The sequence below is a fragment of the Astyanax mexicanus genome, chromosome 5 (assembly GCF_023375975.1).
Source record: "Astyanax mexicanus isolate ESR-SI-001 chromosome 5, AstMex3_surface, whole genome shotgun sequence".
Classification (NCBI taxonomy): domain Eukaryota; kingdom Metazoa; phylum Chordata; class Actinopteri; order Characiformes; family Acestrorhamphidae; genus Astyanax; species Astyanax mexicanus.
Window position 1 is genome coordinate 56969249 of NC_064412.1, and position 18937 is coordinate 56988185.

The 18937-nt window shown below is 38.0% G+C and overlaps 1 protein-coding gene across 6 annotated transcripts in view; it reads left to right on the forward strand.

Annotated features, from left to right (window-relative positions):
• The window catches only part of agap1 (ArfGAP with GTPase domain, ankyrin repeat and PH domain 1), a 200656-nt gene extending 188056 nt beyond the window's left edge, over nt 1–12600 (forward strand). For all 6 annotated transcript variants that reach the window (XM_022675333.2, XM_007258472.4, XM_007258467.3 and 3 more), the window contains 2 exons: nt 5546–5801; nt 6587–12600. In XM_022675333.2, coding sequence (XP_022531054.1) covers nt 5546–5801; nt 6587–6796 — 466 coding nt within the window. In that variant the 3' untranslated portion in view covers nt 6797–12600. The remainder of the gene's footprint in view (nt 1–5545; nt 5802–6586) is intronic.
• Nucleotides 12601–18937: the final 6337 nt, after the last annotated feature.

The window sequence follows — 18937 nt, forward strand, 5'->3', positions numbered from 1 at the left end:
ACTGAAACTCCTGTATAACTCTGTACTTCAGTGGATTGTCTTTACTGCTCCTTAATACCTGACTGATAGAATTCTTAAATTTGGCACATTTACAAATGTTTGAAAATAAAAGTAAGGATTTTAAGTGCACCTTATACGTGCGAAAAATACGGTACACTTCTAAGGTACTATCAGATCAACACATATTGCACTTTTTTATTTCTAACTGGTGTGTGCATCTATATCTATATATCTATATCTGTGTTTGCTTGTATATGCTTTATTTATTTTCTTTTCTGTACTAAAATTTATACACATAAAAAATGTATCACAAAATTACAAAAATAGTCTCCGGGACTTTTAAAACAAGAAAAAAAATAAGTAAACGGAGGATGAGGTGGGGGTGTATAAGCCATATATTAATTGTGGTGGGGGATAAATCAGTGGTTAAATACATGCACTAAAACTAAAATCTTTCGTGTATAAGTATTTATTTTATGTTCATTCATTTCTCACGTTGGTTTTGATCCGGTAGAAGTGAACTCCTAATAGTGGGCGTGGCAGAATAAGGTACATAAAATATAAAATTGACATTGTGACCTCCTCTATCAGTTGAAGCTAAAGGGTAGATCAGACTGAACCCTTGTGAGCTGTGTAACTATAAGCTGTTTTTTTAAGGAAGTGGTCACATGATGAAATGTTATTGTTGTAATGAGTAGGCTAATAGTTTTTGTGTGTGTGTGTGTGTGTGTGTGTGTGTGGGCGGAGGCTTTAAGGGCATGTCACATGATGCGCTCGCTGTATTCGGACACGGCGGCTCGTCGCGGGTGGCCATGTTGGATCCGGCTGGCGTGATGAGTTTAATTAAACTCGCTAAGAAACCTGCCTGCTGCTATTAGCATCCCCCCATCTGCCCCCAACATAGCCCTATCCGCTGTAGCTGCAGGTGAAGAGAGAGAGTGTGTGTGTGTGTGTGTGTGTGTGTGTGTGTGGATCACAGACATCTCCACTGTTTAATCACGTCAGTAGTGATGTGCTGTAATGAGTCGTGAGAAGTGATCCAAACAGCAGCACAATGATGATCCTGACCACAGCTAGAGACAGGTGTACACACACACACACACACACACAGGGATGAGACGAGACGAGAAAAGCACAGAGTAGCTAATTACTCCAATTAGCATCTCCCTTATGTGAGGACATGGTCCCACAAGACCGAGCTCTGTTTGTGTGTTTTTGTTTTCATATATTTACAATACAAACTAATCCTGATTATATAATAATACAATATAAGAGCTAATCTACAGTGTCTCCTTCATGGAATTATATTTTTTAAAAACTAAATGTCTATAAGTTGTTGTTGGGTTTTAAATTTTAGTCACAGAATTATTCATTTCTAATTATTATTAGAACAAAGGTATAAAATCACACCATTTTATCACAAAATAAACAAGCAAAAATGGCCATATGAATGATTTCCGTTTAAATATGCATCTTTTCTTAAATAAAAATGATTAATGTGATTAATCATAATTAAGATCATGATTATTTTTTTCTAAATGATTGTATTTCCTTGTATATTTGAGTGGGGAGACTTTAATAATAGTGTAGTGTGGTTTATTAGGCCTGGCACACTAGATTTAGGCTTTTTTTTTACATTTTTTGCTGTATAACAATATCTGTATTATAATATGGTGACGTTTTATAATGCTTCTCAGATTGAAATATTGTAATGATCTGAGGTTAACAGAGTTTTAATGGAGTTGCATCTCGTACATACTGTGTGTTTCTGAGGTTTGGAGGAAAATGAAGCGTGGATGGGATGAAAGTAGAGGATGGCTCTATAGATAAATAGCTTTTTGTAAGCAGCTATAAATCACAGCATGAGGGATTTTTCACCCAATTCCAATCCTTTAAAAAATATGTTATCCACCCCGATTTCCAATCACGCAATCTGATTGGGCACAACCTTATTATGTTTAGGTTAAATTACAGTTAAATTGAATAGCAGATGTATTTTTCCATGGAGATCAGCTATAGCTGTACCGATCTCACCCTTAAAATTACATTAAAATTACATTGATACTAAAAAAAGGTTTTTTTATAGCTAAATAATGAGTTAAATCAATAGGTTTTTATTAAAACTCAGCAGAGGTACACAGCTGGATGTGGTGAGGGAGACTGTGAGTATAAAGAGAGTTAAAGCAGGGGTCACTGAGACCAGAGTTACAAAGAGGATGGGTTCCATGCTTCGACACGCAGCAACACACACATTTCCCCCTCTACACACACACACACACGCACACACACACAGGATGCCTCAAAAAGCATAGTATAGAATAGTGCACAAAGGTTTATACATACGCCACATTGCATACATTATTTTAGACCATTTTTATTTTTAGACATTTTTATTTTAGATATTTTTGAATGATGTTAGTTACTTATCAGGTGTTATTTAGATTTTGTCAGAAATTCATGATAAAGAGACCAACAGAAATAATCTAAAACGACCCTTTTCAACAATGTAATATAAACTGTTTTTATATAGACATCCATTGATAATTTTTTAAGTTTTGAAGTTTTTCTTGTCATTCTCTAGTATATTTTCCATTTTGTTTTTTACGAATACATTTGTCATTTAGAGCATTTATTTGCAGAAAATGAGAAATGTCTGAAATATCAAAAAAGATGCAGAACTTTCAGACCTCAAAACAAGTTCATATTCATAAAGTTTTAAGAGTTCAGAAATAATCAATATTTGGTGGAATAACATCTTGGCATCGTGTTCTCCTCCACCAGTCTTACACACTGCTTTTGGATAACTTTATGCTGCTTCACTCCTGGTGTAAAAATTCAAGCAGTTCAGTATGGTGGTTTGATGGTTTGTGATCATCCATCTTCCTCTTGATTCTATTCCAGAGCTTTTTAATTTGGTCAAATTAAAGAAACTCATCATTTTGAAGTGATTTGAAGTGTGAGTTGTGAGTTGTGAGTTTCCTCTGGCTGTAGTTTTGGTCTGTGGTTTGTGGTGTTTGCTGGTGCGTCTCTGGCTCGGCTCTTGGCAACGCGGCTCCTGGGGGAAGGCATGCGTTTCTGGGGGCACTGAAGTGCTCCGTATTTCCTCCGGCTGCAGAATCGGGGAGGGACGGGGAGATCCTGCAGAGCCTCTTCCTCTTCCCATCCCCTCCTCTCCTCTCTTCCCACTCCGCCCCCCTCTTCCTCCTCTCCTCCCGGCTCTCACCGGGCTTTGTGCGGGAGCCGTGGCCCGTGGCCCCCCGCCCAGCCCTCTCACTCACCCTGCGCTGGAGGAGCAGCAGAACCCCAGAACATTCCAACCCACCCAAAACCTGCATTAATGCTCACACATTCGCTTTTAATGCGATTCCTCAGTGTTCCTGCAGCTGCTGCAGTCTGTTCTCTGTTCTGTTATTTTACAATCAGGCCTTGTTCATGTTCACAAAAAATTAAGCACCATTTTCATTAACAGTCATGTATATTTCAATTAGATTAAAAAAATAATAATAATAAAAAAAATATATATATATATACACACAAAACTTACTTAAGTATGAAGTATGGTGGCAAAAAATGATCTTTTAAATGCTTTTAAGTCACAAACAGCTCTGGACAAAATTTAGTCCACCTTAGTTTCTGAATCAGTTTCTCTGATTTTGCTATTTATAGGTTTATGTTTGAGTAAAATGAACATTGTTGTTTTATTCTATAAATGTTTTTCTCCCAAATTACAAATAAAAATATTCTCATTTAGAGCATTTATTTACAGAAAATGAGAAATGACTGAAATAACAAAAAAAGATGCAGAACTTTCAGACCTCAAATAATGCAAAGAAAACAAGTTCATATTCATAAAGTTTTAAGAGTTCAGAAATAATCAATATTTGGTGGAATAACCCTGATTTTAATCACAGTTTTCTTGCATTGTAACGTTACATTTTTGATTAAAAAAAAAACTTTGAAATGTTGATCATTGTGCATTGTCCCTGTTGAATAAATAAATAAAATATGGCATCATGTTCTCCTCCTCCACCAGTCTTACACACTGCTTTTGGATAACTTTATGCTGCTTTACTCCTGGTGCAAAAATTCAAGCAGTTCAGTTTGGTGGTTTGATGGTTTGTGATCATCCATCTTCCTCTTGATTATATTCCAGAGGTTTTCAATTTGGTAAAATCAAAGAAACTCATCATTTTTAAGTGCTCTCTTATTTTTTTTTTTCCAAAGCTGTTTATTTTTTTTTTTAGCCAGGCTGAATCTGCTGTTAGACGCACGGTTGGTTTCTATCATCATCTGCCCGGTTTGTAGAGGAAGTTGGAGCTGGAGGGGGTTCCTCTGGCCCTCTGTTCTCTGGTTTCCTGGGCCGGGACCCCCCGAGAGGAAGCTGTGGTTCAGGGGACAGCTCAATATCCTCTGCCCTGCTGCCGTCCGCCCCTCCAGGGCCCGGCCCGCTCCCCACAACCCTCACACAGGAGCTGGGCCTGAACTAATCCCGGCCGGGCCTGAATGGAGCTGTTTACACTGCGGGGATTAACACTGATTAGCGCTATCAGAGCACAGGATTAACGGGAAGAGCTGGAAACGGCCAACTGATAGCCCCCTCCTGAGCTGAGCGGGGGGGGTGAGGGGGGGGTCTGGGTTGACATTTCTCTCTCTGACAAAATAAACACACACAGTAGTGTAAATTGAATACTTCCTATCCTGACTTCCTGCTTTATCTCTTTTTACTGAGATAAAATTAAACAGATTTACACCTGTATTACCTGATCATTACAGGCCCTAAAACTTTTGATCTAAAGCAGAAAGTGCTCTATCAAAGAAATGTTCTTTTAAGTAATTAAGTACTAAAGTATTAATATTTTTTGTACTGAAGTATTGCAAGTAGTTAATAGTATCATGTAGTAGTGAAGTACTGGGAGTAAAAGTACAGTATTGTGTTATTACTGTAGTTATTACAGAAAGTAGTGGAAAGTTAACAGTAGATACAGATACTAAAATGCTGTATCTGTATGTACTACTAACTTTCCACTACTTTCTGTAATTTCTGTACTTAAGTACAGTAGTAAAGTAAAATTAATACTCCAGAAGAATACAGATACAGCATTTTAGTACTTAAGTACAGTAGTCAATTAAAAAAATAATACTGCAGTAGAATACAGATACAGCATTTTAGTACTTAAGTACTTAATTAATAAAGTAAAATTAATACTCCTGTAGATACAGATGCAGCATTTTAATACTTCAATACAGTAGTGAATTAAAAATAATACTCTAGTAGAGTATAGATACAGCTTTTTAGTACTTAAGTACAGTAGTGTAGTAAAAATAATACTCCAATATACTATACATATATACAATACTCATAGATACAGCATTAAAAGTAACAAGGCTATTTTTAAAGAGTAGACAATTCAGATAATTGTGTGAAAATTTAAAATAATTACTTCATTATAGATAAAAGTATAGATAACCTACATTTCTACGCATGAAGTTTATATGTTATTTATATGTTATCTGACGCTTCGTGTGTGTATATCTCTGTGTTCAGGGAGGAACGTGAGCGCTGGATCCGGGCGAAGTACGAGCAGAAGTTCTTCCTGGCGTCTCTGGTCTGTACTGATCTGCCTCTGGGGCAGCAGCTCCTGCAGGCCACGGCTGGGGAGGACCTCCGTTCGGTCGTGGTGCTGCTCGCTCACGGCTCGCGAGACGAGGTGAACGAGACGTGTGGAGAAGGAGACGGTCGCACTGCCCTGCATCTGTCCTGCCGCAAGGGCAACGTGGTCCTGACACAGCTCCTCATCTGGGTATGTCCTTCATTTTATCATTCGGTGATGTTGACCTTTTTGAGCATTTAACATTAATATATAATTTAGTATACCATATTTTTTGCACTCTAAGGCGCATTTAAGATCCTTTAATTTTTCCAAAAATCATCAGAGCTCCTTATATCAATCCGGTGCTCCTTATGTATGAATTCTATCAGTCCGGTTTTAAGGAGCAGTAAAGACACTCCACTGAAGTACAGAGTTATACAGGAGTTTAGCATTAGCTGCTAACTGCTATTTCCCCATTCAGAGGTGAGTATTATCAGCCTGTAGCCTGCTGCTAACCCCTGCTAGCAGTTAGCTGCTAGATCTTATGCTCCAGCCTTAGTTCTGGAGAAATTTGGGAATCTAAGCTTACTGTTTTCAGGAGGGAAACCCAGCACTCTTTTTTATTACACTTTTTTATTACAGTTTTGTTTACTCAGCTTAGCTTCACTTAACCTATTTAGCTAACCCCCACTACCCAGCGGTGAGACCTGCTGAATTAGAATTTTCTTATAGTGTCTCTTAAAATGTACCTTATAATCCAGTGCACCTTATATATGAAAATAGACCAGAAAATAGACCCAAATAGTGTTGGGTTGTGTTGTGTACTTATGATATGTTTACAGTAGGAACTGAGACACTAAGAAAAGGTAAAAGAGGATAATAATTAAGTATTTAGAGACACAGAGACAGAAATATAGTTTAGTGGTGCTAATGTTAAGCAGATCTCTAAATATGTCTTTAAAGATTGTGTTTCAAGGTTTTCTCTCTCTCTTCAGTACGGAGTGGACATCATGGCGCGGGACGCCCACGGGAACACGGCGCTGGCGTACGCGAGACAAGCTAACAGTCAGGAGTGTGTGGACATCCTGCTGCAGTACGGCTGTCCTGACGAGCGATACCCGCTCATCGCCACGCCCAACCTCTCCCGCAGGAACAACAACCGCAACAACAGCTGCAGCAGCACCGGCAGCGCCGCCCTCATCTGACCCCGCATCACCTGTCCTTAACACACCTTACACACACCTGACTCAACCAATCAGACACTGTCTCACTTCTTCACACACTTCAGACTTCCTTCCCTTCATTTATATCTCCATTATACACACACACACACACACTCTCACACACACACCTGTACAGCAGCCCTACCACTACATTCATACTGATGAGATTAGAGGAGTTATACTATAGAGTAGTATACCACACTGATGGGAATGACACACACTGACTGTGACGGCCGATACCATGAAGAAACACTAATGGAACCACTGCGTTTGCACTCACGCGATGATGTCTCACGCGATGTCATCTCACGCGATCACGTCTCACGCTGCCACTAGAGCTCCGCGCTCTCGTTTCGCCCCTGCCTACGCCTGAACCTTTCTGACGGCATGTACCTGGCTATTCTATACCTGGCTGTTCATGTAGCTCCTCCCAAGTCAGGTGGCCTATTTTGGGAGAATGATGAAACCCCACCCCCCTACTATAAAACCCTTCGACCAATCAGACTTCAGGATGCATGGCAGCACCGACCTGCACGACGACGAGAGGCTGAATGAACCTGATGATGCTGATGATGATGATGATGCTGCTTTCGTCAACAAATATGATGCTGCACAAAGAACAAGATGATGTTAGATGATGGGAGATGATGGAAATTGCAGTTTAGACTCCTTAAAGCATCATCCAGCTGCCATAATGTCATAATTTCCTTTCCTGTGCGACTAAAAAAGAAAAAGGGACAAAAGAAATTGACGCGGGATCGGTCTCTTGACCCAAACGTCCCAAAAAACTTTACCAAGGTCTTTCCTGACTGGTGCTTTTTCATTTCGAGTGCGTCACGCAATGCATCATCACGCCATCAATGTCTGCACCTCACTTTCTGCCTCACACTTCTTACTCTTTACTTTTTTCTCTTCTCCTTATGTCTCTATGTTCTGATCTGTTGTTTTTTTTGTTTTTTCAGTGCATTAATATAAAAAAAACGCTAAAAACAAAATTAAAAAGCAAAAACACTCACCATCAGTAAATTCAATTCCAAACTTCCTTTATACATAGATTTTTTTTGTTTTTTGTTTTTTACGAAATGTGAACAAAAAAAAATGTCTTGCAAAGACGAGGAAAAAAAAAACACGGCATCCAAATATTCCACATTTCCCCTCCATGTGCACACACACGTGATAACACAAAAAGTTGCTTGTTTTAAACACGCTTTTTTTTATTTTATTTCTTGATACTGATTTGGGACTGATTTTTGATTATTGTGAAGGAGTTTGGGAGATTTTGAAGTTTTGTAGGACCAGAAAGGAAAAGAGATTCATGTGGGAGCCGGGTTGGTTAGGCGTGTGATATATCATTATCATTCTAGCGCTTTATAAACTTTTTTAACTATCATTATTCCAGCCTTCACAAGTCTTCACAACTTAAAGGGAATTTCTTAGTGAAAAATAGTGATATTTTGGTTTTCCGAGCGTCCGAGTTGCTTTTTTGTCCGAGTTCAAACTATCAGGTCTTACTCTCAGCCTTCCGGTCACTGATGACTCACAGCAAAGCGCCGGACGGGGGCTTCTGACTATCTCCGCTAATGCGCTACAATCACAATCGACCGGATTTGACGTAGAAGTACGCGAGTGTGTTTCTTGTGTGAGTGTGTTTGTGAGCAAAAGCAAGCAAGAGTGAGAGAGAAAAAGGCCCAATCCCATTTTACCCTTCCTTAAATGCTGCAGCCTCTGCCATCTGTTGCACCATTTAAGGTGGAACGGGAAAGTTATCTACTGAGACACACTACCAGCAATCTTTTTATTGGCTAGTTGTAAAGAATTTGGCCATAAAACATTAAAACTACACATTAAACTCTGGTAAAATAGTAAAGTAGTGCTGAAAAATCTCTGAATGAAGAGCTAACAAGCCTTATCCTTAACCCCTAAACTACCCCTCCAGCCTAACAACAACTGGGACACATGCAAAACAGAGGGTTAGGGGTAAGAGGTAGGGATAAGGGGTAAGGGTTATGGTTAAGGGTTAAGGCTAAGTGGTAGGGGTAAAGGTTAGGGGTACGAAGTAGGGGTTAGGGCTAGGGGTTAGGGGTAGGTGGTGAAATGGGATTGAGCCAGAGATTGAGATGGTGAAAGAGTGCATGCAGTCGTTTAGCTTTCTTATTCACATTAGCCATATTGATATATATAATATTGATCAGTACAGCAGCCCTGTTTCCGTATTAAAAACTGCGCTCAGGCCAGAGGAAGGAGCGGCGCCGCGACTCCGTCGATATGAACCGAACGCCAGCGCCGACGTCGGCACTTCTCCCCGTGCTTTATGTGGGAAACATCAGCGAGGGGACGAGTCCGTCTCATCTATCAGCTCTTACTCAGTATCAGGTGCTCAGGAGACGCGCGAGAGTCTCTCCACTATGTACTCGTACTATGTACTGCTTATTTATGCCGGAGAGACTCTCGCCAGCCGCAGAAGCTCAACGATGTGTGTGTGTGTGTGTGTGTGTTTATTAGTGTAAGAATGTGTGCCCGGTCATTTGTCAGAGTTGCCAGAGATGTCCCATTCATTTCCTACCCCTTACCTACTTCCTGCTTGACGCGTCGAGTCCTAATCCCCCTAATCTTCAGCTCTGGGAAGAGGTGGAAGCATCTCCAGAGCTTCGTCTCGTCTTTCTCGCTCTGCTGCTCTCTAACTTTTAAAGACGTGGTAGAAATGAAGAAAAAACGTTCTTCCCAGGGAGAAAAAAAAAATTATTTTTATCTTTTAATCTGAAATTTAAAAAAGTGTGTAGTGTTTTTGGTGCCAGGTTGATGCTGTGTTTCTTTAAAAAGAAAAAGTGAAAGTGTGTGTGTGTTTTTCTGTCTTTAACGTTTTTGCACTCTTAATAAAGAGAGAGTTAAAAAAAAGTGCTTTAAACAAAAAAGGGGGTGTTTTTGAGCTTGGTGTCATTAATTAAGATTAATTAGGATTAGTTTCTCTTAAGATAATCTTTCTCTGTGATTTTATTCCTGTCCAGAACGACCATTTGTGTTTTTCTCTAAGAAAAAAAAAAACACAGACTGAATTATCTACTGTTTTTAGCTGAACTCCTCTGTGGTCCATGGTAATTAATCTCCTCGCGTTCAGTAAAATAGAAAATAGTCCACTGCCGTGCGCCGTAATTACACTTTGGGAGCACGTTTCCATGGAGATCCGCTTTAAACACAACAGCGAGTGGAAATGGAGGAGCTACTGAACATAAAAACATTCCTTTTTTTGTATTTCCTCAATGTGAAAGTCCAAAAACATAATTCGACAAGAAGTATAAGCAAAATAATGCTCTACACTGACCCTGATGAATAAAATTATAAGGTCTTGGGCATTAAATGTGGATGTTTCAAGGACAATATTAGCCAGACGCCGTCAGTCACCTTCATATACCCTCCACTGTGTTGGGTTTGGTTGTGATGTGTATTTAAGATGTTTTTACAGAACATAGGAAATTAGACAATGTGAACTGAGGAATGTTTGGAGTTTTCCCAACACTTGAATAGCAATCACGAGAGTAGCTTACCTACCACAAGCTATTCACTGTTCTATGATCAGTTTCTTTGCTTCTTTTTATGGCACTTCTTTTATGATAGCTCAAAAACACCCCTTTTGTTTTCAGCGACTCTACTTTTTTTAAAGAGAGTGCAAAATTACCTTTCTTCTCTTTCTTCTCTTAATCTCTTCATCTTTCTCTTCCTCTTTCTCTCTCTTTCTCTTTTTTGATTCCGTGCACTCCCTTTCTACTTGCCTTGTTTTTTCTTAGCATTTATTAATTAGAAATTAGAAATTCTCCCGTCGTGTGTCTGTGATGTACAGAATCAAGCCCCGATCGATCTGTATGTAAAGCAATACAAAGCCGGACGAAAGCCGGGACATTTTTCAGAAGTAATAATAATAATAATTTTCTTGCGGCGCTGTGTATTTTTTGTTTTATTTTATTTTTGTTTTTTTGTCTTTTTTTGGGCCAGTATTGGCTGCTGTGTGGCACAGAGAGATGTTAAGACTCTGTTTCAGTTCATATTATGGGAAAAAAATGTTTGTAGAGATGTTTGTAGAAGCGAAACGGCGCTCAGTGTTGGGTAGGAGTGTAGAGTTTGATGTTGTTGTTGAGAAGAATGTCTGGAGAATGAAAGAGAGAGAGAAATGTCTGTAGCTCAATCTTTGGCTGAATCCCATTTCACACCTTTTGCCCTACCACTTAAACCCTACCCCTTGTTTTCAAGTGTAACCCTTCTTCCCTTTGGAACAGAGGAACCTTCATCAGGATCGCTAAAGTTCAGCAACCTAACTGCTGCTGAATAACTAGTTAATTTTAGGGTGTATTTTATTGTATGTCCTCATAAAGATGGTAGAAATTAACAGAAATTAGTAATTATTGTCCACGTCTTAATTCCTCTGTGATAAGAAGCTGAAATTAGCTTTGATTAGCTTTTATTTCATTCATCTTAAATTCTGCAGCTTCTGCAGTCTGTTTCACCATTTAAGGTGGAATGGGAAAGTTAGCGAAATAGATATCTACCGAGACAAACTAATAGCGATCTTTTTTTTTATGCTTGTTCTGAAGAATTCTACCATAAACTTTTAAAACTACACATTAAACTGTGGTAATATAGGGTAAATTATCACTTTTAACAAGAAAAATACAAAAATTGTAGCTTTCTTACCAGTGATTCTCATACCTCTCAGTTTGAAGTGTGCTAAATCTGAATCTCAGGATGAAATATGAAATCACAGCACAAAACAGAGGGGTTAAGGGTAAAGTTGTGAAATGGGATTGGGCCTTTTTTTATTATTATTAAAAAGAGTGCGACACTAAAATGAGAAAATGAGCAGCGCTTGGTTTTTCCTGCTGCTTTTGTTGGTTTATACGAGACTTTAAGGCCTAGTTGGGAAAAGGCTGAGTCTCGAAAAAGCCGTTCGTACCCTACGAAGGGCGCTAGGGAGCGAGACTTGTGTTGTGTTGAAGAGAGGGAGAGAGTGTACAGTTACAGTTAGTTAAGATTAGATTAAAAAAAAGCGATTGGTTGTTTTTTTTTTTTTTGTTATTTTTCTTTTTTATCTCAGCCGAGGTGTAAAGTGTTTGCCTTGTAAATATATATATAAATATAAATGTAGCAGGCCTGCTAGAGGTCGCACCACAGTACCCAGTTATTTATGACGAAATGCACTACAGCATACACACACACACGCACACACACACACACACACATATATATAAAACATACACACACACACAGATTCTAGTAAACACCCAGAGTAACCATTGCGTCCACCCAGAGTCGTCTTCTCCTCTGTGAAATACCTTCCTTTTTAAGCCTTTTCTCGTTTCTGATCCACTTTTTCTTTTCTTTTTTCTTTTTTTTTTTTTGCATGAACGGATGTAAATGTTTTTTCTTCTTCATGTAAAAAGTTTTTTGTGTCTTTACACAAACAAACACAAATACAAACACAAATATACACACAATCGAGCGTACCTGACTGACAGGTGACACTATACTGGATAAAACTTTACTAAAACTAAAAGTTTGCCATTGTAGAATGAGTCTTTCCTCCAGTTCCAGCTTCTAGATTCCAGCTTTGAACTTCTTTCTTTCCTCTTTTGTGGCTTTTTTATCATTGGGATTGTTTTTTTGTTTGTTTGTTTTTTTGCTTCCAGATTAAACAGTGGTCCATGATTTCTCTTTCATCGCCTGTTTTTAGTTTGAATTTTTTTCTCTTTTTTTCTGAGAAAAGAAGAATGAAGAAGCCTCAGAAACACCTGTACAACTCAAACCAGGACAGCAACCAAAGGACATCCACCCCGTCTGTTAGATATCTAGGGTAGATTACTAGATTAGCAAGGGATGCTATGCTATATTATTACGGGGGTTCTAAAATCTAAAAGTTGCTTTACGCTTTTTACACGCACGCATCTTTGCTTTTAGACCAGTTCCAGCTCGTCATTTATCTCGCTGTCACTTCATGTACATAGCTGTAAAATGTGAGAAACACGTTTCATCATCGTATCATTTGCATTTTTATTGTTTTTTTGTTTTTTCAATTTGATCGATTCGTGTTTATTTTTTTTTATCGTGTTTTTGTTACCTCAATTCTTTGTTCGTATGTTTGTTTGTTTGTTTGTTCGTTTGTTTGATTAATGAAAGTATCCATGACACACCCGAACCCGAGAGGCCTGGGCAATTATTTATGAACGATATGCTAATCTAAGAAAAAAGGGGAGGGGCTCTCACACTACTTTTTTTTTTTGTATTTGTTTTTTTGCAGTCAATTTTGGCATCACAATTATCATCATCATAAACGTTATGATTATGATTATCGTTGTTGTATATCTTAATTATTATGATTATATTGAGTTTGTGTCAGCTGTACAGTTCTGTGTTGAAAAATTATACCTGATGCAGAGTCTTATACTGTAATGTGTCTCCTTTCAATAAAGAAAATAATACTTCTTAATATAACTCTCTCTGTCCTGCTCTTATTTTTATCTTCTTACAAATGAAAATGTTTGTACTTTACTGGAGTAATTACTTTTACATTTTCACACAATTATCTTATTTTCTCCTCCTTATATTTTAATAAAAACAGCCTCGTTACTCCTGTTTCATTTCAGCTGGTTTTCTTCATTCCGGCTTCTCATCGTTCAATAAAACCCCTATCCAGATAAATCTCTCCATCCAGATAGAGTGAATCTGATTGTGATTGGATGTAGAGAAGTATAAACATATACCATACCTCAAGAGAACTCCAGACAAACTCCAGTCCAACTAAGCTTCTTTAATATATTTACATTCTACTAAAATACATTAGTGCAAAATCACAAATTATATTATTATCATTTTAACATTATAGTCATTATGGCTTTTAGTAAAAAGTGTTTTTGGGGGGTGTAGGTGCCTAGGTAATCATATGTAAAGCTAATATCGCACTGGCGTTCCGGAACACTCAGGGTTCCTCAGTGTAGCACATTAGCTTTAGTGTGTAAATAAATAAACAGGAGTGCTTTTTTTACACATCCAAATGAACAGTTTTCAGGAGAAAAATCTGTGTAGATTATCATCCAGCACTTTCTTTTCAGTTCAAGAATTACAGTTTTGTTTACTCAGCTTTGCAGGCGAGACCGCTGTGCCTTACTAGTGTCGCATAATGCGCCTTATAATCCAGCGCGTCTTGTAGTGCGAAAAATGCAAAACATTATGCTGACCTGTGTTCAATTACAATTACAAGCGTTATTCAGATTTTATTATGGACGGATGGACAAAATATTAATACAAGTGTTTAATTAATTACAAATACTCTACTACTGTAGTTAATCTGTGCACCATTAGTTATGCTGTTATTCACTGTTATTATAATGGATTATTAATGTACAACTACACAGTTTTTAGAAACACTTCTTATGATGATTATTATTATTATTATTATTATTATTATAATTATAATAAAGCAGGTCTGAGGTCAGTGCTCAGTTGTGTGTGTGTGTGTGTTCGTGTGTTCTGCAGCTGGCTGTGAGGAGGTGCTGATGCTGGGCTGTAGATGAAGGCGTTTGGAGTCGTGGTTCTGTGGACTCTGCTGAAGCTCTAATAGGATAATGCTCCTCTAATCCTCTCCTCATCCTCTCCTCATCCTTTCTTCATCCTCTCTCTCTCAGGAAAAAGCACAGCAGATCCACAAAAGTGCAGAAGCGGGCGGGGAGGAGACGAAAGCGCCGGACAAAAAGCCCCCTGACCCGGCGAACAAAAGAGACCTGGGCAGCTCGGAGAGGCAGAATGTAATTAAAGAGATTAGACAAGGATGAGAGAGAAAAGGAGCGCTGGAGAGAGAGAGAGAGAGAGAGAGAGAGAGAGAGAGAGAGAGGAAGCTGGGATGGATATTGTGAGGATATATGGGTGTGTGTGTCCATTGGCATGTGTGAGAGGAGGAGGAGGAGATGGAGACCTTGAGAAGTGAAGAAAGTGTGTTTTTGTGTTAATCTCTTCACCTGTGTCACAAGTGGCAATTTCAGGGCCAGTGGAGATACAGCTCTGGATGCTAAATAAATAAAAATTATAAAAATGATAAAGCAAAATTGTTTCTTTGATTTTACCAAATTAAAAACCTCTGGAATATAATCAAGAGGAAGATGGATGATCACAAGCCATCAAACCACCAAACTGAACTGCTTGAATTTAATTTTTGCACCAGAAGTGAGTAGCATAAAGTTATCCAAAAGCAGTGTGTAAGACTGGTGGAGGAGTAGAACATGATGCCAAGATGCATGAAAAAACCTGTGATTAAAAACCAAAAATGTTGATTTCTGAACTCTTACAAACTCTTAAACTCTTTACGAATATGAACTTCATAAACTTTTCTTTGCATTATTTGAGGTCTGAATAATAGAATAAAACAAAAATGTTCATTTTACTCAAACATAAACCTATAAATAGCAAAATCAGAGAAACTGATTCAGTAATACTAGTTCCTGTCCTAAGACTTTTGGCGTGCCTGTGGTTTTGATGGATTTCATAGTTCAGCAGAGCATCAGTTTAATACGGATTCGGCGGCTCTGCTGCTGCTGCTGGTCTGGGTGATGGTTTGATGTACAGAAGCTGCAGCCCTGAGCATCTTGTCCGGCTCGGCTCTGATCAGCTCTCATCATAAATCAGCCAGACTTCACAGTGTGATGGGGTCCAGTGAGGCGAAGCGCTGGTTCAGTGCATTAACAGAGCTGTGTGTTCATCTATCAGGGTGTGTGAGCCTCTCTCACACACACACACACACTCTCACACACACATGCAGAAGCTAATGGCATTAGGAATGCTAGAGAGGCGCTGAAATGAGGCGTGAGCAGAGCCATCATGGTGTGATGATAATCTCACGGTGTTCAGAGGGAAGAAGAGCTGCCGAAGGATCCTCTGGCACACACACTTATACACACACACACACACACACTTATACACACACTCATACACACACTTATACACACACACTCACAGACAGAAGAGGCAAGACCACACATCAATAGAAGCTGCTTACCGATGTGTTTTTCCAATTGCTAAATCTAAAGTTGTGTAACTTTTGCTGGTTTTATCAAAATACTTTATCAAAACACCCAAAACTGCACAATATATCCTGCAAGAAAACGAAGCAATAACACCGAAACTACATAAAGCATTATCACAATCAAACTTTTAAACCAAACACCTTCAAACACGTATAAATACATAAATATTAGCAGATTTCTGTATAACCAACTATAACACAATGTTGGGCATAATGAAAACAAGCTCTCTCATCTTTAAGAAGCTTTATCATAATATTAGAATAGATTTTAAAACTAGATAAAATTGTAGACGGATAAAATTGTAGACAGTCCTTTTTTCGCTAAACAAGTCAATGTAACAATGCATGAATAGCAGTGTTTTGATATGCAAACGTGTCTTTATATCAGATTGGTGTGTGTTATGCAGAGAACTGAGTTTAATGCTGTTAAAAAGTGATAAAAGTATCTTGAAGCAGAAAATGTCTTTAGAGTTTGGGATAATTAAGTCATCAGTTTTAATAATTAAGCTACACTATCTAATTATATTGTGTTAGCATTAGGAAAAATAAACGTAAAGAAATAAGCTGAACAGTAATGTAATATAATTGTACTGCTCCATATTAGAAATATTAAAAATTCAGTTCAATAACATTAATTGAGTTCAATTTGTGTTGTAAAGTCTTCTTTTATTTCTTTTATCGCTGTAGTTATTTATTAATTAAAGCTTATTTTGGTGAACTGGCTTTTCAATATGTGTGTTTTAAAATAATTACTTTTATTTGTTTTTACAATCTGAAAATGCTTACCATCATTCCCCCAGTTCCATTTCCACACCCCAGGTTGCCAGGGATAGAACACAAAAGCACGCCATGGAAAGGCTGGCTATTGTTCTGCTGAACAGCTAATCACTGAGCTTCAGTAAGGTTCACTAACCATAGCTGAGTAAATTATCATCAACACTAGCATAGTAGCAGAGTCCTGTACCTATTTCACACATTCGCTTTCACACATTTATTATTGACTGTTCCTTTAAAGATGCAGTGATGAGTGACCACCACTCAGTGACCTTCTCAGTAATTAAAGGTCACTGATTGGTGACCATTTCCTGATCTTTAACTAATTTAAATTCCCTCAGTTTTTAGGGTTCTGTAAAGCCCAGAAAGCTGTATGTACCTTCTGAGATACAGTATGTTCCGATTTTTTAATTTTCATATTTGGATTTGGACCCCATAATAGGTGTGTATTTGGTTTATGGCTCCTCCAGCCAGCGTCTATTAGTGGGCGCGAGGCTCAGGCTTGTTCTCCATCAGAATTAATCATCGGAGGTTAATTTGAAGCTTAGACAAGTTGCTGTTAATTTAGTGCGGGAGGGACACGCGGTGCTGAAAAGCTGAGGCCCCGGCCGCCCCGCCGCCCCCTGGGGCCCATTTATCTGTCAGCCAGGACGGCCCGCCCTGATTACAATTTGCAAAAAAATTCATTAGAGTTAAGGCAATTGTCAGAGCTTCTCTCTCTCTCTCTCTCTCTCTCTCTGTCCGTTTTTATTTGTCTTAATCTCTGTTTTATCTCTCCTCGTTTACATACATTCATGCATCACGCAGAATTCGGATTATATCTATACCCAAACCACATAAAACGCAAGTGTATACGCGCCCAAAACACATTAAACCCAAAATAATTAATTTTAATCCAAGTCGCATCTACTGAACATCTTAAAAGCATTTATCTTATCTTATTTGCAGCAAACTGTAGGTACCTTCTGAGAAATATTCAGCTTTTTTAATGTTCAGATTTGGATTTGGACCCCATAAAAATGTGTATGTTGTTTATGGCTTCTCCAGCCAGCGTCTATTAGTGGGCACGAGGCTTTTAACCAATATCTCTCTCTCTCTCTCATTTTAAAAGTGAATAATTGCTTCTACAGCTTTATTTTATTCAAATGCTTTAATAAAATGTTTACGTTCCTTCTAACTATAGTTCTGGCCAGACCTCTAGAGCAAAATGTTAAAATACAGGTTATGAAATTGTTGTTGTTTTATTAACGTTATACGAGGATTTTAACCTTAAATATTTACAGTAATGTTCCCACAATAATAAATAAAACAAGAATGAGCTGCTCAATTCAATTTTGAATTTGGCATCAATATTCAGAAATATTCTTAATACTCTTATTGGTTAAAGGATATTTTAATACAAAGCCGATCATTCAATCCAGCAGGTGAAGTGATCTGAGACGCATTTAAGGCACGTTATAGCAGTGTAAACGTATTAATCTTCCCAATAATAATCTGAGAACAATCAGATTTTAGTCCGGCTAAAGGGAGACGCGTTTGTCCACTAAGTGAAGATTCTTCTTCTCTACTCGCTGTAGTTACTTATTAGTTAAATCTTTTTTGGCTAACTTCTTATCGCAGGTCTGTTTTTTGTATAAATAATAAATAATTTAATGTTTTTGTTATTATATGTATAGAAAACCCTTTGCAATATTTTCTTTTTCATGTTTTAATGTTGTCCGAACTGTTTTGTTGTGTTTTAAAATAATCTCTCTACTGTCAGCATTGATGATTAACTTCGTTAGAGAAAAAAAATCTATTTACAGTGTAGGAATAAAAGGGCAATTTAATGCGGTGTAATATCATTTTAAATATGACGTACCAATACAGTATTAGATAAACAATATAAATGTAATAGTTTAGTTTACTGTGTATTTAGGATTGATCGTGATGATCGATTAATAACTGAGTGATGAAGCGACATATTAAATTTTTTAAGTTTCAACAACGATCAGTAGAGGTTAGGACAGTGTCCTCTATTATATATTGGCCTAAAGTAATGTGGAAAGGCTTTTAAAAGCTGGAAAAAATCGCTCGAAAAAAAGTTTATTTCTCGGCGATAAGCGCTAATTAGCTCATTAAGGCAAAACATAAACTGTGTTTATTAAAACATCTCCATCGCTCTTCTCATGGGAATCTTCTTATAATTTATAGTTGTCATCCAACACCTGGTTTGGTAAAGTTCAGGTGAGTTTGTTTGATAAAATGTCACACATTCCAAGAAAAATCTGGATTTTTTTTCTTCAAATTAA